The sequence below is a fragment of the Crocuta crocuta genome, unplaced genomic scaffold (assembly GCF_008692635.1).
Source record: "Crocuta crocuta isolate KB4526 unplaced genomic scaffold, BGI_CrCroc_1.0 scaffold248, whole genome shotgun sequence".
Classification (NCBI taxonomy): Eukaryota; Metazoa; Chordata; class Mammalia; order Carnivora; family Hyaenidae; genus Crocuta; species Crocuta crocuta.
This window is the reverse complement of record NW_027532409.1, coordinates 2,269,362-2,290,576: the sequence shown is the minus strand read 5'-3', so window position 1 is coordinate 2,290,576 and position 21,215 is coordinate 2,269,362. Positions and strand designations below refer to the sequence as shown.

At 40.5% G+C, this 21,215-nt stretch overlaps 1 protein-coding gene across 1 annotated transcript in view; it reads left to right on the top strand.

The window, feature by feature from the left end:
- Positions 1 to 755: 755 nt before the first annotated feature.
- TOP1 (DNA topoisomerase I) overlaps positions 756 to 21,215 on the top strand; it is a 91,742-nt gene continuing 71,282 nt past the window's right edge. The window contains exons 1-2 of the mRNA XM_077778881.1: positions 756 to 872; positions 1,120 to 1,144. Of these exons, the coding sequence (XP_077635007.1) occupies positions 756 to 872; positions 1,120 to 1,144 (142 nt within the window). The remainder of the gene's footprint in view (positions 873 to 1,119; positions 1,145 to 21,215) is intronic.

The window sequence follows — 21,215 nt, the reverse complement described above, 5'->3', positions numbered from 1 at the left end:
CCCGACAGAACTGCCGTGTTGGATTCAGAGCAGAGAACGTGCTCCCTAAACGACAGTTCTTTGTCCCGTTCATCTCACTTCTGCCTCACAGTGTGCTAGGGATACAGCGAAGGATAGAGCCACGTCGTGTTCACCCTAAGGGCCCATCCCTTGTGGCCCCCGGCACCACCCCTTTTTTTTCAGCACAATTCCGGACTCACAGCAGATGCTCAATAAATGTTTGTGGAATGAAGGAAATAAATTAGGGCTCTTGTGACCCAGGACTACATGTACCCGTTTGGAAACTCGAGCTGCACCAGACCTTTCGTTGGTTAAAAAATTAAAATAAATTTTAAGTAGAGTGAAATAATCCAGAAGGTTGAAAGGCCGGGACAAAGGCTAGGGCGGGAACTCCTGCCTCCAGGCGGCTTCGGGGTCCGATCGGCGAGCGGAGAAGAGTTGGTGAAAGGGCTACAGCCCAGGCCACCAAGATATTCACGGCTACGAAGATACGCACGAGAAGGGCTGCAGCTCGGCCGGAGACTGGCCGGGTCCCGCCGCGGCCTTTAAAGGCCCACCACGTGGCCGCGCTGCCGGCCGCGGTCCGGGGGCGGTGTCTGGGCTGCGCCTGCGCACTGCTTCGCAGAGGAGTACAGGGCTCTGAGAAAAGGCGCGGGGAGAGGAAAGGAAGGTTGCTTAGGATGGGCGGCCCTGGGAGGAGTCGACTCCTTATGCAAATCATAGCAGTGCGCAAGGACTAGGAGGCGGGGCTTGCGATGCAAAGCCTGGTCTTCCTTTGGAAGCTCGAGGGGGCGGTCCCCGCAACCCTCGGTCTCCTTCCGCGACTCTCTGACGTCGCCGACGTCTCGTTTAAAAGCGGCCGCGCAGGCGCAGTAAGCCGAAATGCGAACTTAGGCTGTTACACAACTGCCGGGGTCCGCTCTCGCCGCCCGCCCGGCAGTCAGTCAGNCCAAGTTACATATTGGGGGGGTGGTGGTGGATGACTGCCCCTTAAGGCCCTTCCCGGGGGTCTCTTGCTCCCTGGGGCGCAGGGTGGGCTAGGCCCCCGGCTCGGCGCGCTCGCCGCCCGCGGGGTTAAATGTGCCTGTTTGTTCATCTTCCCTCCTTTTCTTTCTCCAGATTGAAGCGGATTTCCGATTGAATGGTGAGTGTGCCCCCCGCCCCGACCCCGGGTTCCCCGGCGCCGGCCGCCTACCCCGCGCCGGGCTGGAGCCGGGCAGAGGACAGACATGGCGTCCCAGAGACTAAGTCCCGGCTCCTCGCTCACCGGCCCCATTGTTCCCATCGGGCCGCCTCTAGACCCCCTTTCCGGGGGTCCCAGCACTCCGAGATCGCGGACCTCCCAAGAGGGGGCAACGGAGACCCGGAGTCGCCCGCCGCCGGGCTTCGGGCAGCCTTTCCCGGCCTGGATTCCTCCCGGGAAAGTCGCCTTGTCGACAGTCGGGACTTAGTCTCTGCGCCATTTTCTTTTTCTCTCTCCTCTCCTTTCTGTGCCTGTGTCTCTTTCTCTCCCTCCCTCGGCTCTTTCCTTGAGCTGCCCAGAAAGAGCTTTCTGCAGAGCAAAGCCGTATAAGTCATAGACCTCACCCGAGAGGGAAGGGTGGGAGACCGAATTGTTAAAATTTTTTCCAAAGAGAACTTTATTTGGGGCGTTATTCCCTTTCTGCTGCTTGTTTGTTTCCTTTTCTGTTTCCAGAATGAAAGCTATCCTCCGGCAACTGTTGAATTTGGTGGTGGTTGGGGGGTGGGGGTGGGGGGTGTAAGATGTTTATGATGGGAATTATGGTTGTAAAACTAAAGCCAGCCCTTTGTGGAGTTCTTCATGTTTTGAGGTTGTTTTTCCCAAGTTGTGTTCTTTGCAAAGGTAGTAGTACCTCCCTTCAGAAACTTTTCAAGTTCTCTAAGTGCCGTCCAGTGTAAATGTTGGACTCAGGCACATAGATTTTTGTTTTTTAATTAAAGTATTACTGACTCCAACTTTTCACTGTGGCTGAGATACCTAAGGTAGTGCTTTTTTTTTTTTTTTTGCTTTTTTNGTGTACTTGTCAGGAGGAAAGATTATGGAGCATCTCCTCTGAACTTGGCGTATCGGCCTTTTCTTTTGGGCTATGGGGATGAAAAAAAAAAGATTTTATTTATTGAAACAAAGAATGACCAGCACCCATCCCTGCTTCCTGTTCTTTTTCAGAAGCCGCTGTTTTTCAGGAATCAAGAGCTAGCTCGCTTTTCCCAGATCTTTATGATTTTGACCCCTTTTCAGCCAAATCGAGGCATTTATTTATATCTTTGAGTATTTCCACTTCAGTTATTCAATGAAGAGTTCCCTCAATAAAAAGCTCACCCTGTGGGCTTTTCAACAGTCTTATTGAAGGAGAAAGTACCCTCTGTAGTGTGCTGGGAATTCCCACAGATTCTGATGGTACATAATCCTGCTCAGTTGAGTTTGGGTTCCGGGAACCTCTCCAGTGGCAGAAGCTGATGAGTATGTTTTCTGATGTTGTAATCAGCAGTCCGTCGTGTTAGCCTGGTCTACTGAGAACAGCCTTATGTTCAGATTTTGTAATGGGGCATCTAGCAAGAGATGGGACTCTAAAAAGAAAGATTCTGGTTAAATGAACATGTCGCATTTCTTGAGCACCTGGTATGTGCCAACGCTGCTCACAGTGCTAGAGCTGAACCTTTGGCCACAACGCTTCTCTTGCCCTCAATCCAGTCTATTGAGAGAGACATAATTAGTTAATTATAAGGTAGGTGCTAAGGCATACGTATACCCAAAATGCTTTGAGAAACTAGGGGACTTAATTTTGTCTGGGGGTGGGGAAACTTCTCAAAGGAGGTGGCTTCTGAGTGTTGTGCAAGTCTAGGTGCTGAGTGTCAGGGGTTGGAGTATTTCTTAACTATGTTGAGCTAACCTTTCAGGGTTTTAAAAGGGAGATGAGGCCCCTGCAGTTCAGAAAACCGAGAAGAGTGTTGATGTTTCTTTGGGATGTGGGAGCAAAGAAAGGATGTGGCAGGTGAGGATGTAAAGAGTCCTTCTGACCTCCCTTGGAGGAAGGTAGGAGCACACATAACACAGAAAAAATGTTCTTTTGACTTTAAGACCAGGCTGAGTAGGTCATGTATTTAGTAGTGAAAGAAAGCTTAGTCCTTTCTCATCAGTAAGTTTTTCCCCATGGTGCTCACTTAAATTATACAAAGGAACTACTGAATATGTGAATGACTGTGGGCTGGGTGGGTTATTCATCTTTAATGCCGTTTTTATAGAGACTGAAGTAAACCAAGTCTATTGACTTCTAGAATGTGATCACTTGTAATTGCAATAATTGTTAATATGTATTGAACACTTACTGTCTGCCTGGCACAAATCTCAGCTCTTTGTGTGGATTATGTAATTCAGTTTAGTCCTTGGAAGGACCTTATGAGTTAAGTACTATCGATTTCGTAGATGGGGAAACTGAGGCTTAGGTATGTTTACTAGCTTGCCCAAGAGCAGGGAGAGTGGGGCACTCCAAAGCTTCCAGGCTTAGCCAGTGTGCTATATATGTGACTGTAGTATGACAAAATTAAGAGCTGCACGTCTCTGTTTTCTTACAGAGTTGAAAAATGTGGGAGGGAAGGATTTGCTAGTTGTCATTTGCTTACTTTTTAACTAACCTACTCCTTCAAGAGAAAAAGCATTTTAACTGCCTCCCCACCACTGTTTCTGACACTGAACTAATTATTGTAAATATTATTCAGAAGAAAGATGCAGTGTTAGTAACTGTGTGCTTGCTCTATTAAGTAATAGCCTGGTAACTAGTGATTGATTTACGTAATTGTGAAAGGCACTTTTTAAAAAATAAAAATTAGTGTTTAATTGTACACAGACATGTCATTATTGATCTTTGTGTTAAGAAGAGTTTGCCTTAGCATGATCTTAAGTGGACTTAACCAAACTTACAGATTAACTGTGCAAGTTCATGTATACCAACATCCCTCATTCTACCTGCCCTCATCCCTTAAGATCTAAAAGATTTTTTGCCCTTTGGAGCTCATTCTTTACAGTAGTTAAAACTGTTGCTTTTCGCTTGGAATTCAGAACATTCTGGCCCATGCTGGGAAAATCTGTTACTTGTGAAATGCTTTCATATTTAAAATATCGAAGGTGAGCCTGGAGTTTTGAGGAGCAGAAACCATAATCTTGCCTACCTTTTTCCTTTCTAAGTGTTGGTAGCACTAACTGTGGTGGGGCTGGGTTGTCATTACAGTAACTGCCCGGTTATCCACAGAGTAACATCATGTTTGGGGTTAGTGATCCTTCTGCTGGTTCAAGTTTTTGTCTATCTACTTTGCATTTGTGGGGTTCTTCCCTTCCTGGGATGAGCAAAGTATAATGCTTGATTCCATCAGTGACTGACTATTCTAATGGGGTCATAGTTTGACATTATCTTGTGTTGATTCTGGTTTAGCTTAATGGATTCAGATTGTATGGAGGAATTAAATATAAATTGTTCCTGATGCTGATAGATAGTTGTATTTCTATGCTGTTAGTTGCAGGTTGAGGTGGGGGGTGGGAAGATTGATAATGTGGCTATCTGAAAATTAACCATCACATTTTTTTAAATGTTTGTTTTGAGAGAGAGACCATGGGAGAGGGGCAGAGAGAGAGAGGGAGACACAGAATCCGAAGGAGGCTCCAGGCTCTGAGCTGGCTGTCAGCAGAGCCCGATGCGGGGCTCGAACCCACGAACTGTGAGATCATGACCTGAGCCGAAGTTGGACGATTAACCGAATGAAGCACCCCGGTGCCTCTCAAACATTTTAGATTCCAATGTTGCTGGTAAAACAAGAAAATCCAGGAGTTACTAAAAGAATCAGAAATACCTCCTAGTTTGAAAGGTAAAACTAGGTAGTATTGATGTTGCCAGCTCATACTTTTTTTTGGGAAGTAGGTAAAATGGAAAATAGAAACCCAGAGTTAGTCCCTAAATCTCACTTACCAATTGTAGCAAAAAGAGAATTACCTGACTTTTTTTTCTTTAACATCAGCATGAAAATGAGGAATTGTGAGAGTTTGAAAGAGTGATTCATTAATTTGTTCTGGGTCTTGTGAATTGGTATCCATTTATACCACATGCAAGAGCCCGGGACTCTTTGCTTGTCTTAAATCTTTTATTCCAAAATTCGGCCACTGGAGTTTGTTTTGTTTGTTTTCAACCTTTTGAGGGGGAAGGGGTGCAAAAATATGTAAATATGTTTTAGAAAGCTCGGTATTGTATATTATAATAACAGTTATCCTCTGCTAAGCTTATGGAAAATGATTCTATTGTACTTCATGGATATATTTCATTTTAGGACACTTCAGATTATACTGAATTTGCATGTTATATTAGTTGGGCATGAATGCATATGCATGTTATGGATCTTTAACAACTTTTGCCACATTTTCAGTACAAAATAAAACTAATTTTCTTTAGACCCAAAGTTCTTTCCCCAGAAGTGTGGTTTTGTGAGGGATTTCATCCTTCCCATATGAAACTGTGTTGATTTCCAAAAAAGTTCTAGTTTTATTTGGAAAAATGTATCCAAATGTAATTGTTTACTTGTGAATGAGGCTGTGGAAGTGCTTGAAATGAATATTTGATATGGGACCCTGAGTTTAAAAAAAACACTTTTGAAGGAAGGTAAAAGGTAGTCAATTCATTGCATTTATATATGGGAGAATCAATTGAGTGACTTTACTGTGTCCTTTGGTTTAGATAATCTCCCCGTAAGTATTTAGAACCATTAACTTTGGATAATAAGGGCATTTGGGCTATTGAGAATTGAGAATTGGTTTCTTAAGGTATAAAGGTTGGGATGGGAGAAGTTCCTAACTGGCTTAAAAAATTTTTTTTCTAATATTTTTATTTCTGAGAGAGGGAGACACAGAATCTGAAGCAGGCTCCAGGCTCTGAGCTAGCTGTCAGCACAGAGCTTGATGTGGGGCTTGAACCCACAAACCGTGAGTCATGACCTGAGCCGAAGTCGGGTGCTTAACTGACCGAGCCACCCAGGCGCCCCGCTAACCGGCTTTAAGAAGTGAATGAAGTATTGTGTTTAAAGGAAGCCTTCAGATTGTGTTTAAACTTTGAATAGTAATAGTTGGAACAAGTCTTTTCTCTATTTCTTTGTCTTGTAAATCCAAGTTGGAGATAACAGCTTTCTATCCCTGTGGTGCCAGACCAGTCACCAAAGTGGGAAATCAAAGAGAGGCAAGGAATAATTAGCGTTTTGCCAGCCTCTGCCCTTCCCCCAGTCTGCCATCTAGGTGTGCATTGTGTGCTGTGTGTGATAGCACCAGTGCCTGGGTNAAGGGCTTTATTATTAGATGGAAAAAAGCTTGTAGAATATGTTAGATATTAATGGTATTTTGGTAGGGTTATAGGAAATGACAATATGCTGAAATGGCTTAGCAGATATTATTTAACATGATTTTTTTTCTGTGTGTTCAAGAAAGATTCTAAGTATTTTTCAAACTGGGAGAGAAGTGACTTTCCTAGTTATCTCAAGTATATCTTAGGTTATATAGATTATAGATATATAGGTATATAGTATCAAGCTGTTAAGTGTCTTTGTCATTTATGTCTTTAAAATTTTAATAAAGAAACTCAAAGGGAGATAGGCAACTTGAGTGTTAAATTTCTTTTTGGGTGGTATTTTTAATTTGTTGGCTAAAGTTTTTATATCTGCTCATTTATGTCACTGCCACCTTTACCTTTGTGTACTATTCTTGGTAATTTTCCTGAAATTTATAGTAGATATTTTTATTCATATCTCCTTCCATGCCATCTCCATTAGATTTAGGGTAGAGGTGCATCTCTACTAGGGCATTCATACCTCTGAGCCTTTGAAGTTAGCTTTGTTTCTGTGGATTTAAGGAACCAAAGAACACTGTTCATTAATATTCCTGAGATACACCCAGTTAAGCTCCAACAAAAGGTGTTAAAGCAGTCAGCATTACTGGGGACTTTGATTCTCTTGTCTTTGTTCATATTGTTGAGAACAAGTTTAATAGATCCCTGGGTATCTGACATTTTCCTGTATATTAAGAATAAAAACAAACCAACGAACTCTTGGTCTCAATATTTGCATTTTTCTTAGCACAGCCTAGCAAAGGTAGATACTGAGATCTTTCTTGGAGATATCCTTGGCTGTTTGGAATTCACATTCCAAACAATTCCTCCCATCCCCCTGAAAAATTGTACTAGAATACACTAGAAATGTACCCTTTGGGAGCTCTTTGGTGACTCAGTTGGTTGAGTGTCCGACTTTTGGTTTAGGCTCAGGTCATGATCTCACAGTTTGTGAATTTGAGCCCTACATTGGGCTCTGTGCTGAAAGCAGGAAACCTGTTTTCCCCCTCTTTCTGCCCCATCCCTGCTCTCACTCACTCACTCTCTCTCTCTCTCTGAAAATAAATAAACTAAAAAAAGAAAAAAAAGTACCCTTTTGCTACCTCATAAAAAGTCTAGATTGTTACCGTAGAAGAATGCCTAGATGTATAAAGGTTTGTAAGCAGAATACTGGTTGGGCAGAAGACTTAAATGTAGCAGGTTTCAGGATCAGTGGATTAGGGGATCTCATTGGCTAAAACCCTGTCGTTTACCCAACTCTTAGTCAGTTATCTGATCTTTTGCTAGGCAGTAGAAGGGGAAGTGGAAGGAAAGAAAGAAATTTTGAGAACTTAGTAGACATCACATTTTTGTATTCATTAAATGTGAATTTAGTGGGAATAGAACAGATTACATAGGTCTGTGGAAGAACCTGAGACCAAGAAAGGAAATTTTTGCTTTTTACACCTTCTCCACTCTTTTTGGTCTAGATTACAGAAATACCATACTGTAATTGGTAAGCTTCTAGCGCCGATGCTACAACCTTCCCTTAATTATGTGCTGGTGGAGGTAGTTTAGACTCCTTCCACCTGGAGAGCTATGTCTTCAAGAGATGCTTTGGTGTTAAGGCTGGAACCAGATTGCTACCTGAGGGTATAAATGAAAGAGAGGGAGGCTGGGGGGAGTAAGTTCTTGAGCACCTGTTGTAAAATAGAAAATTGGAGTAGAAAAATCTAAGTAAGTCCCTCTTCTTAGTATGAAACTTAACCCTGGCTGCCAAATCTTGTTTTGTCATCTGTATGTAAGGATGATATTTCTAAGCTTCACAAGCCATAGAGAATTTATAAGTATATAGAGTGCCTCTTTGCCACTATTTTACAATTTAAACTTTGGTCAGACAGCTTCTATTATGAAATGGATCTTTATTTTGAATGTTAGGTTTGACATACTGTTGGTGATTCCTTCCTTCCTTCACTGGTATTCCTTGATAACCTTTTAAATCTTTCTGACATTTACACAGTGAACAGTAGCATATACCTAGAGTTGGTGGAGTCTTTACCTAACTGAACTTCACAGCCTACACTCATCTCTTCAATTAAGCAACTGCTATAAAATGAAAGGTGGTTTATCTATATGTAGGTTTGGGCTAAGTAGGAGGCAAATGTGTATCTGGTTCGTTCTTTTCTAAGAATAAGGCAAGGCTGTCGTTGCTGAAAGGACTACTTTTTCAGGGGAGATGGGCTTAGACATGAAAAAAATATGTTGCTGTAGCAAATTTCTCAACCCTTTAATAGAACTGTGGGTTCTCTATTAAAGATACCCAGAGCTTATGTCAATTATACTTTAAAAAAAGGTACCCAGAGTTTTATCTTTATTAGATGCATTTAATAAGTGAAATGCCAAGTTTATTATTTATGATTCTTTTTTTTTTTTTTTTTTTGAGAGAGGCAAGGAAAGAGAGACTCTTAAGCAGGCCTCACACTCAGCATGGAGCTGATGAGGGGCTTGTTACCATGACGCTGGTGGGATTATGACTTGAGCTGATATCAAGAGTCAGATGCTCAACGTACTGAGCCATCCAGGTGCCCCTGCGATTTTTTTTTTTAAACAACAAAACTCATTATATCTTGTCAGCATGTTTTTTCAAATGCCACTATTTTACTTCTTGGCCCAAAACATTTTAAACTCAGAAAACTCAAAGTGCCCAAGAATTACCTTAATTTTTCATTTATTCACACAGTGTTCATAGTGACCAACCCAACTGCTTGTGAAATAGTAATTCTTGGCAAGAAGAATGCCGTAAACAATAAAGCTTAGGTATGAGAACTTAAATAGCAAACTCCATGTTAACAGTTATACATGAGTATAGGCATTTGGGAGAGTCTATGAAAAAGTTTATATAGTAAGCAGAAATTTCAATAACTGCTCAAAGTCTAGCTAATGCTGGTTATTGAATTGCCTTGAATTTGTTACCTCGTAAGTACTCCTTAAAGAAAATAAACCAAAGTCAGTTGCAGATACATTTATTAATGTCCATAAGATTAATCTTGATGGATCTTAGTAGATACACCATTGATCAAAAGGAGTATAATAGAAGCATCACAACAGGAGCAGACTTCAGACTTAATATTCAATTAAAGGTGGGCCAGAGAAAGTAATTTTATAGGAGAAAAATTACAAAATTGGGTCTTATTTTTTTTTAATGTTTGTTGATTTACTTTGAGAGGGAGGGAGGGAGAGAATCTCAAGAGAATCCGGCTGTCAGCACAGAGCCGGACATGAAGCTTGCACTCAAAAACCATGAGATCTTGAACTAAGCCAAAATCCAGAGTTGGATGCTTAACTGACTGAGCCACACAAGAGCCCCAAAATTAATTCTAATTTTAAAGAGTCTTCAAAGATAAAGTTTTCAGGATGCCTGGGTGGCTCAGTCAGTTAAGCATCTAACTCTTAATTTCTGCTCAGGTAGTGATCTCACAATTTGTGCGTTTGAGTCCCAGGTCAGGCTGTTTGCTGACAGCAGGGAACCTGCTGGGATTCTATCTTTCCTCCTGTCTGTCCCTCCCCTACTCATGTGCACGCACTGCGCTCGCAAGTGCTCTCTTTCTCCCTCCCCCCCAATAAATAAACATTTAAAAAGGTTTAAGAAGTTTTCAAAAAATGTCCAGAGCATAATGGTTTAAAAAAACTTTTAATATCTATTTTTTGAGAGAGAAAGGCAGATGTGAACAGGGGGAGGGGCAGAGAGAGAGAGGGAGACACAGAATCTGAAGCAGGCTCGAGACTCTGAGCTGTCAGCAAAAAGCCTGACATGGGGCCCGAACCCACAAACTGCAAGATGATGACCTCAGCTGAAGTCGGTCACCCCAGCTGACTGAGCCACCCAGGTGCCTCAGGAACATATGTTCTTAAATACATGGAAAAAAAAATCCTAGAGGGAAGTGACTATTTATTAATACTGCATGACTATATTTCTCTCAGTACGTGAGAATGTCCAAGTTGGATTTAAAGTCTTGAAAGCTTGGGCTTCTTTTATCTTTTTTTCTGATTCAGAATGTGAATAGTTGGGGTTTGTCTCCATCTGTTGGGGGTGTGTGTGTCTCTCCACCAAATCAACCATGATATAGAGTGGAAAGGACAGAGATTGAGTCAAGGGGATTTGAACATAAGTTCTTGTGCTTCTGCTCAATAGTGAGATCTTTGAACAAGTTAATCTCCAAGCTTTAGTACCTTACCTGTAAACTAAGTCTAATACTAACTCACAAGATTGGGGATTAAAGAGCAGTGTGAGGATCACTTTAGGAAAGGTGACACTTAAAACAGAATTTTAGTTCCTTGCCACACCTTAAAAACAACAATAACAAAACCCAAACCTTTTCTTTAATTTTTAAATTTGGGTATTGAGAGATTTTACCCAAGGGGGAGGGTCACCAGGGAGCCTTGAATATGATACTGTTGCCATGAATCCAGATGGGCATAGGACAGTAAGACTTTGTGTACAAACCACTTTATTTCTCAGAGTTAAATTATAGTTTAAGAATCTTTGGCAGCCAGTAACTATTCCCCCTTTGCACTTGGGATGGTGCAATATTTATAGATCTTCTCAGGAAACTAAAAATTTCATGTTTAATTGCAAATGGAAAATTTAAGCTGCCGTATTCATTCGTTCAAACATTCAGAAAGTAAATACCAGTAACGACTAGACACAGATGAACAAGACAAATCCATATGGCTCTCAGAATGAACATTTTGAAGTTAGTACTCATACTAACTCACTTCCTCTGTTGAGATGCCATATATTTCATTGGGCCTCAGTACATAGGCTCCTGACCTAGCAGATTGAATGGGGATGGAAGATACTTCCTGGCAGTCAATACTTTACTATCAGTGAAAGAAGGATGTCTCTATTTGTTCCCAATCCTAAAAGTTTTTGTTTGTTTGTTGGTGGGGTTTTTTTGTTTGTTTAGTTGCTTTTTTTTTTTTTTTTTTGGTCCTTGAAAAAATTGGAGACTTAGGACTTTATATTACCAAAGATGTCCAAACAAATATCTATTCTAGAAAAGAAGTTTTTTTTTTTTTGATACATGTAAACTCATTAAATCCTTTCACCTGGAAAAGAAGTTAAAATTCTGTCTATGTATTTCTCATTGTCTTTCTGAATTAGTAGTATTGCATGAATTCTAGAAAAATAGTTTTCAGATTTCCCTGAACTGGTAGATTTATCAGTGACTAGTAATGTTCACATTGTGTGCAAGAGATCCATGTGACCATAGCTAATTCAAGTATTTGCTTGAAATGGTTTAAATCCTTGAACTCAGTTGCCGGAAATAGTGTAAAGTCACACCATCTTTGTAAACTTGAAGAAATAAAATCTTTGAGATTAGAATCAGTACTTAGAGTCCTGGGAAACCAATTTTGTGAAGCAGTTTAAATATATTAATATTGTTACTGCTTCCTAATCCATGAAGTGTCTTGATATGAAAGCTATTAAACTTCTTAGAAGAAGGTTGAGAGTACATAGTGGTATTACATCCAGTGATCTGAAGACTGGAAAAGTAATGAGACTAAATGTTAGACTGATCGTGTCTTACTTACAGTGAGTTTCGCAAGAATGAATGCAATGTCCCTACTTCTTGCTATTTAACAGAAATGAAGAAACAAGAGTCGCTCAGAGAATTGAGACGATTTCTTAATTTTTCATGATTCCAGTTAACCTGGAAAGAAAACGAAAGCAGAGAGAAGGAACATAAATTGTCTAGTCTTTGTAACTGCTGGCTTGTTAAACTTGACTTCCAAGCAGAAAGCTCTCCAAGGCCAGACCCCCAGCTCTGAGAGGTCTCCCAGTTAGGTCCCTCTGTGCAAGTTCAGCTGGTGGTGGTTTGACCACACTTGTTACCTTTTTTCCCTTAAAAGTCAAATCCCCTCCTTTGTCCCTTGAATGCAGTGTGATATAAAAATAGATGTTTAAGCAGAACTTTATAGTCCTTTAAAAATGCTAGCATCTTCCTAATCTCAATGTCAGAAAAGTTGTATATTAGCAGAGTATGCTTGTTTGCTTTGTAGAAAAACAGATTCTAGTTGGGCAAACAAGCTAAAATTTTTCCTTCTATAGTCCTGAAAATACTATAGAACTTCTTTAGGACTGGAGGAAATCTGTGGAATTTAGATGTCAGACAGTGTTTTTGTTGAGCTCCAGCTTTTAGGGGAATAGTTTAAAGCTACAGTACAATATGATTCAGTTGGGTCCATAAATGACTGAAAACGGTAAAAGTGTGTAAGATAACCAGAATATTAAGCAGAATCTGTACTCACTGCACATATGTAAATATGCGTGCTAATCAGTGCTGTCATAAAAAGGTGAGGATAATTTTAATTTTGTTAAGTAATTTTGTTATTGAAAATTTCATTTGGGGTGCCTGGGTAGATCAGTCGGTTGAGCGTCAAACTCTTGATTGTGGCTCTGGTCATGAGCTCTCATGGTTTGTGGGATCGAGCCCTGCTTAAGGGTGGGGTCTGCTTGGGATTCTCTGTCTTCCCCACCCCCAAATAAATAAATAAACTTTAAATAAAAAAGTCCTTCCGCAGCAACTCTATTTCCCAAAAATTAAGTTCAGTGTGTATTCTTCTCCCACAAGTCTATAGTCCTGTTTTGTTGTGTTCAGGTATTTCTTTTTACCCTGGAATACCTCTTAGTCTTTAGGATTTGGTACAATTTGAATAAGTATACCCAGTACTTATCCATTTTACTACCTAATTAGGAAAGCACTAAGTATTAAAAACTCCTTGAAAAACACCTCACCTATTTCAGTATTGAAGGCATTTCCTTTCTATTGAAGTCTGTCTGCAATCACCACTTAATCCCAAGCCAGAAGTAATCACTTTTCTCTGGCTTTGAGCCTTTCTTGTCCTCTTTTTTTCAATTTGTCTTTCTAGACTGGAGAAATTTACATGTTTTGCTTATTTACTAGGAAGTGTGCAAGAACACTATCTCATCCTGTGTGGGTAGTACAGATGCTTTCAGCAAATGTTTAAATTGTGAAGTGCCCCCCCCCCCCCCAGCCTTATTGGCTGGTTGAAAATCAAGTGAAAAAAATTGAGACCTTTACACTAAGTATTTTTCTTTTTTTTGTAAAGATACTTAAAAATTTTTTCTTTAAATGTTAACTTTCGACAGAGTAAGAGAATGCCCTTATTTGATCCTGATGTTGTCTTTTAGGATTAGGTGACTAAGCAGAGCACAAAGAGCAAGAGGTTGTCTTTGTACTGATAATACCTAAAATGGTTAAGACAGGGCCTTAGAAGTAAGTGGAGGTATGGGTACAGTTTAGTGGCATGCTAAAGCTCTAATCTATGGAGGTTACTACCTACCTTTACATTAAATTAATGGTCTTTAGCTACTGATGGCACTCATTGACATGGGAGGATGTGAATAGAGCAGTGGTTCTTCTAGTATGGTTCCCTGATCAGCATCAGCATTGTCTGATAACTTGTAGGAAATGCAAATACTTGGGCTCATCCAGACCCACTGGCCTAAACTCTGAGTGGGGGCTTAGCCATCTAGGTTTTAACAAGTCAGTCAGGTGATCTGATACACACTAAAGTTCAGAACCAGTGAATAAAGTAAGATTTAAAATTCACCCTTCTGTTGAGCCTCACATTTTTAGAAGGAATGAAAGACCGTTGACAAAGTCCACATGCTTAACGTGCTTGAAATCTAGACTTGGGAGTTAGATAAACTTGGTTAGCTGGGTGGCCTTAAGCAAATCATACCTCTGATCCTAGTTTCTCCTCTGTAACGGTAGGGATAATAGCTATCTCAGTCATATAAGAGCACATCTAATAGTATTTGGTGTTATATTCCCAAGGTCAAATGATTGACAAGAATAAGATAAATGGATCAAAATAAGCTTCCGGTCAAATATTTTAGTCCTGACATTCATATGAAGCTTAGAACTAGTTTTGTAGTAATTGAACCTCTTAAGCAGCATTCCATGTTTTTTTTGTTTTTGTTTTTTTACAAGGCCCACGGCTAGGCCTCCGTACTTATTCATGTACCTCCTTATAGTTTTGAAGTTGAAGTAATTCATAATTGGAGCATAAAAATGAGCCTGTTCAGTGATTAGCACTACAAAGTGTTCTTTACAAGATATACATGTATTCAGACTTCATCTTTCTCCAGTTAGTTGCCCAGAGAATGGCATGTGCATTTCAAGCATGGTCAGTAGTGATACTCTAGACAAAGATGGCCCCTTAGTTGAATTGGTACTAGGATGCATGAAACCATACATCAACATCCTGGACTCCTTTATGGCTAGACCAGGGGTGGACTTGTTCTTCTTGTTGAATTAGTAATAGATGCATTGACACACTCAAGGTCTGGACCTAGGGGCATTTTGAGGCCTATGCCTGTTGTAAACAGAGGCAGTTTAGGCTGAGCTGTGGATTCCTATGTAGCACAGACAGGAGGTTTACAGCCACTTTCACTATTTCCCAAGCATTAAGAGCTCACTTAATAGAAGCAACGGAGGACAAACCTGCAGGAATGGGCCTGTCCTAATTGAGTTGGCCTGAGAAGGTACATTTTCAGGTTAGACAAGTTCTTTTTCCCTTTTAAGTTCTGTCTCTTGGGAAAGAAGAAGCATTTTCAGTGCAGGGATGTCCTTGGGAAAACATGACTCACTGCAGAAGAGTATATGAAATATAAATGCCCATTTTAAGGGTCTTGTAACTGGTTAATTACTTTTAGAGGCAGGAGTAAAGCATTCTAACTTTGTCTTGTATTTCGACAACAAAGGTGAGTTAGTAAAATGGGATATTTATCATCCTTCTTAGGCTTAAAATAATTGCTTTACCTAGGTTTGACTTAACACCTCAGTGGACTGATCCTCAGTTGAAATGTTCTCTAAGCAGCACTCATTAAGGCTCTGATTCTCCAGGGACTTTGTGCAGAAGTGTACTGCTTTTGAGATGGCCAGTTTAGCCAGGAAAACTTTTGGCTGGCCTTAAGAAACTACATAGTGTAGTACCTGCCCACGTAGGGAAAAGGCCCTTGATTGGCCTTCAGTAGAGGACTTGGTGGTGGGATAGTGTTGACAAGGGAAGTCTTAATCTTGGCTTTGTCAGGTGTGAACAGAGCAAATCACACAACATGGTACCTTATGTTCTCCCTGCCAGTAAAAGGAAGAAGGTGTTGACCTGGATCCAAGCTTTTCAGTCAGCACTGTCCAGTTGAACTCTATATCATGATGGAAATGATCTGCATCTGTGCTGTCCCATATAGTAGCTGCTAGCCAGATGAGACTATTGAGTTCTTGAAATGTGGCTAGTGTGACCAAAGAACTTAAAATTTATTTTATTTAAATTTAAAATACCTACATGTGGCTAGTGGCTACCATAATTGGACAACACAGCTTTAAATTAAAAAAAAATTTTAATGTTTTATTTATTTCTGAGAGAGAGAGGGACAGCGTGAAGAGGGGAGGGTCAGAGAGAGAGGGAGACAAAGAATCTGAAACAGGCTCCAGGCTCTGAGCTGGCTGTCAGCACAGAGCCTGACGCGTGGCTCGAACCCACGAACCGGGAGATTATGACCTGAGTTGAAGTTGGATGCTCAACTGACTGAGCCACCCAGGTGCCCCTAAATTTTTTTTTTTAAGTTTATTTTGAGAGAGTGCTAGGGTGGAGGGACAGACAGGGGGAGAGAGAAAATCCCAAACATGTTCTGTACTGTCAGTGTGGAGCCTGACTCGGGGTTCAAACCCACAAATTGAGATTGTGACCTGAGCTGAAATCAAGAGTCAGACGCTTAAAAATGATGGGGTCACCCAGGTGCGTGGGGCAGCACAGCTTCAGCTAAAATTTAGGTAAGAGCCAAGAGATCAAGGTTTTCCTTGGAATAATGGGTGATTGGAGCACTTGGAACTTAAAAACCCAAAAGTGGTACGAATTTGATGAGTGTGAGTAACAGTCTTCCTTCGGTATATCTACGTTGCCTTAATGACTGGTACATATAGTTGTGTTTACAAGAGCAGGTGGAAGTTTAGACAGCTTTCCATTTTACTTGACCCCTTTAGTTTTACACAGAGATGAACATTTACGGTCCTTTGGATTGAATAAATTCTCATTTTATCTCAGCAGCCTTATGAGATAAGTTGTGTCTATTTTTGTAGTTAACAAAACAGATTAACTTACATTTTATATACACCTTTATGGATCGTTATCCTTTAAAATGGTTGTATTCAACTTAATTTGAAATTGCAAGTTTTTAGCATGTTGTTATAACAAGAGGTTAATTTGTATTTGTTAAATTGTAGTCAGTAATAAGTGAATGACTGTAAGTGGTGGAAAATCTAAAATTCTATAGGTAGGTGCGCCTGGCTGGCCTAGTTGGTAGACATTCAACTCTTGATCTCAGGGTTGTGAGTTCTAGCTCCATGCTGGGGGTAGAGTTTATTTAAAAAAAAAAAAAAAAGAAAAATGTACAGGCAGAGAGCACCCAGAGGTTAACTCACCCAAGGTGTTGGTTATAGTAAAAGCAGATCAGAACTCAGTTTCTACAACTTACCTGTTAAGTCTTCCTCTTATTTTCATGCTCATAGTGAATGTAGACTGCATCTCATTAGTTAGCTAGACAATTATTAGTCTGATGGCTCAGAATGGGGTTGTAGCTTTGGCCACTGTGAGGACCATTGACAGTAGTGGACATGTGAAGTCTCAGAGAACAACTTGGGTAAGATGCTTAAAGAGCAAGAGCAGATCCATTTTCCTCCAGCTTTAGCTTCAAATTACAGTCATTTGTTTTTGAAGTGGAAAGAGGAAATGGACTAGGGATGAAATAAATAACAGATATTTGAACATTTACTATCTCCACTTTACTTTTGAAGAAACTGAGACTCAAGGCTTTGTAGTTTGTATGAAAGCCACAGAGCTGGGAGGCTAATGTAGGCCTGTCTGATGCCACAACCTGAGTTCTTAAATGTGACAAAAAAGTAAAGGGGAACCTGGATGACTCCATTGCCTCTTGGGAATTCTGGGCTGATACCCATATGGTATCAGACTATGGGCTCTCAAAGCACTTCCCTTAATTTACAGTGGATCTTTACCAGACGAGTATCATTGGACTTTAATGAGCAGTCCTTTCCCTATAAAGGAAAGTCTGCCTGCCTGTGCAGCAAAGACCCCAAGGTAATTTATTTTTTAGCAAATCGGCTTGTACTTGGATCCAGTTATTCCAGAAATCAGTAAAACCTTTTTATCTGAGTACTAAAGAAAAAGGATCTTTTAGTTAACCAAGGATTAACTAGACCCCCCACCCCCAACCCCTTGTTTTAGAAGGATCCTGAAGTCTGCTTATTTACAAAGGAGTTGGTTAGCAGTATGTGAACAAGTACGATGTTGTTCCCACTTCATAGGGGATAAATAACAAATTGAACTAGCTGCTTAAGAAGCAGAATTAGCAGTGGGCTCAGCATTGGCCTCCCCTTCAGCGTTCTCATTCACAGGACTCACTTTATCTAGGGGGAGTAGATTTTAACTGCTTTTAAATCCTGTTGCTAATGACTGTTCATGGGCTGTTTGAAGGAAGGAGAGAGGTGGGAGTGGGACTTACTGTGGATATCATTTAGGAGAAAGCTTAGCAACTAGAGAGGAGTCATAAGTAAAGGTAAAGTGGGGAAGATAATTCTTCACTTACACACTGACCTTGAGAACTAGGCACCTCTCTTCACAGGGTACATGCTAGTTTAAAAAGAATTAAATACACCTGAAACTAATTTTATTTATTATGTTGATCTCTCTTGAGAGAGTGTGAGTGAGAGGAGAGGCAGAGAGGGAGAGAGAGAATCTGACAGCTCAGAGCCCAGTGCGGGGCTCGGACTCAAGAACTGTGAGATCATGACCTGAGCCGAAATCAAAAGAGTAGTATGCTTAATGGACTGAGCCACCCAGGTGCATCCCCCTTTTAAATTTATTTTTAATTTATTTTATTGAAACTAATTTTATATGTCAGTTATACTTCAGTTTTAAAAAGATTATTTCATGATGCAGGGAAATTACATGAAATCCAAATTTCAGTGTCTATAAAATTTTACTGCAGTCTAACTGTGCTCATCCATTTACATATAATCTGTGGCTGCTTTTGTGCTGCAGTGGCACAACTGAGTACCTGCAGCAGAAATCTAATGGGCTCTAAAGCCTAAACTACTACCTGTCCCTTTAAAAAAAATGTTGCTGAGGGGCGCCTGGGTGGCTTAGTCGGTTAAGCGCCCGACTTTCGACTTTCGCTTAGGTCATGATCTCACAGTTCGTGGGTTCGAGCCCCGCGTCGGGCTCTGTGCTGACTGCCAGCTCAGAGCCTGGAGCCTGTTTCAGTCTGTGACTCCCTCTCTCTCTGACCCTCCCCTGCTCACGCTGTCTCTCTCTCTCTCTCCTAGAAATAAATAAAACATTAAAAAATAAATAAATAAAAAAAAATAAAAAAAATGTTGCTGATCGTTTGATTGATGAGTAGTCTCAGATGCTTACCTGACTGACTGGCGCTTGTATCACAGGAAGCTCACAAGACTCTAGCCCCCAGAGAAATCTGTATAAGCCAGATGTCAGAAGTTTGCTGTGAGCTTGCAGCTTCTTTAAGTCTTAGTTCATTTTTCTCTTACTCATTTTCCCAACAGAGTCCTACTGCCTGGACTCAGATTACCTGTTTCTCTAAGCATGGCTCTGCCAGTGATGTCCAAACAACAAAGAAAATTTCTGTTCTAAAGACCTTGACTATCTTACTCTTTATCTCAGTTGTGTCACCCCCTTATGTAGCTCTTCCTCTCAAATAGGACCGAGGAGAGTAGCAGGTAACAACCTCTTTACTTCCTCAGTTGTAGAGACTCCACATTCTTAGCTGCAGAAAAAATAAATAAATGAAGTCCCCAGGGACTGACTCAGCACCGTGTGCTGGCCTTTTAAAGGAAGGAGACCCAATTGAAATAGAAACTGGAAATAAAATCGATAGCATGTCCATTATTGCAGGTGGCTGGTATTTGGTGTTAATTATTGCTCAAAGGACCAAGAAACAACAGGGCAGAGTTTTTCAAAAAAGGATTCTGGACAATGTGGATTATGGTCACCTGGAGAGTTTATGTTAAGATCTACGTATCTGGGGATGATATGAGTCCCAGGTGTTAGGAAAGTTTAAGAACCACTGCTCTCAAGCATTTAATTTTTTTTCTTTTTACCTTACTCCACTTGAACTAAAACAATTTTTAAAGGTTATAGAATTCTTTGGACTGGAAGTGTAGGCATCAGTAGAGGCTATCTTACAGATTGGAAAGCAGACCAGAGCAAAGAAATAAATTAAAGACCCCATTAGGACATTGCATAAAAGACACTCAGAGTTGCTCTAAGGAATTGACTTTTTAAATGTCATTTAGTTCTTTGCATAGTAATATAATAGTGAGCAGCGTGTTCTGGACCCTAATTGTGTCTAGAAACCACAGCTCAGAAGCCTTATAGTTAGTTACGTAACTTTTTTGGGGGGGGAGACAGTTTGTTAATCCCATCACTGAAATCTGAATTCTGTAAAAGAAATTTTTAATGTAATTAAGTGGGAATGAGAATTAGAGGAAGAGAGGAAGATGAACTTGAATTTAGGGAGTGTAATGGAAGGAGTAAGATGGGAGAGAAGGTTGTAAAATAAGTTAAAATAGGGCATAGACAGGAAGAGCCTGAAAAGACAGATTAAGGTAATTGTAGTGTTGTAAAAGCATAAAAGGAGTCCAAGAAATTTAAATGCGGAAGTAGACAGACTGACTGGAAGAGAAAACATCCTCTGACCATTTAACCCGTTTTGTGTGGGATTGAGGCCTAAGCAAACCATTTGGCTGCTTCATTTGTGTCTTTTCCTTGACAAGGTCCTTAAAGACAACATCTGGCCGCTATACTCACAGAGTTGCTGACGTTTAAGAACCACAGCAGGTTGTCTTAAGGGTTTTAAAGTCAATTTGTAGCATTTCTTCTGAACATGTAGACACTTTGGGAAATGTGAAAGGTTTTAGAAATTTGAAGTTGTGTTGCAGAGCTGATAAAACTGAAAATACTAGGTGCCTATTTTTGAGCAACTCTGGGTTATTTTTTATTAAATTTTTTTTTCTAAAGTTCATTTTAGAGAGAGAGAGAGAGAGAGAGAGAGAGAGAGAGACAGAGCGTGAGCAGGGGAGGGACAGAGAGAGAGGGAGACAAGGAATCTGAAGCAGGCTCCAGGCTCTGAGCTGTCCGCACAGCCAGACGTGGGGCTTGAACTCATGAACCTTGAGATCATGGCCTGAACCGATGTCAGATGCTTAAACCAACTGAGCCACCCTGGTGCCCCAACTCTGAGTTTTTTAATGCAGTGTACTTCTGAGTTTCTGATGATGAATTTTTACCAAGTATTGAATATTGAGAAAGACACAGCAATTTGCAAAAAATTGGCAAGAGTTATTTGATTAAGTTTGACCCAAGTCCATGTGTGACAAAAGGTCTTGTATATATACAGTACATATTTGGGGAAAACATGATAATTTTGAGTTAAAAAAATTGAAAATGTTACTAGTCCCTTCCCTCATTCTTGATTTGCTTTAGAGCTGAATTCTCCCAACATTTTTCTTTTAGATTCCAGAGTTCTTTGAGCTTTTAGCCAGAACACCATCTGTCCTCCTTACTTTGAAAAGCTTTTAACTATGCCCTGGAATTTTGGAAATGTTCTCATTGAGAATGGATGTAAAATAGTGATAAGAATTCTTCTGTGGGCTACAGATTGAAACCAGCTACCATTAGGATGGATCACAGACCAGGTTTCCTAGGTTGAAACCGGATTACCATTGGTAAAGTCTGAAT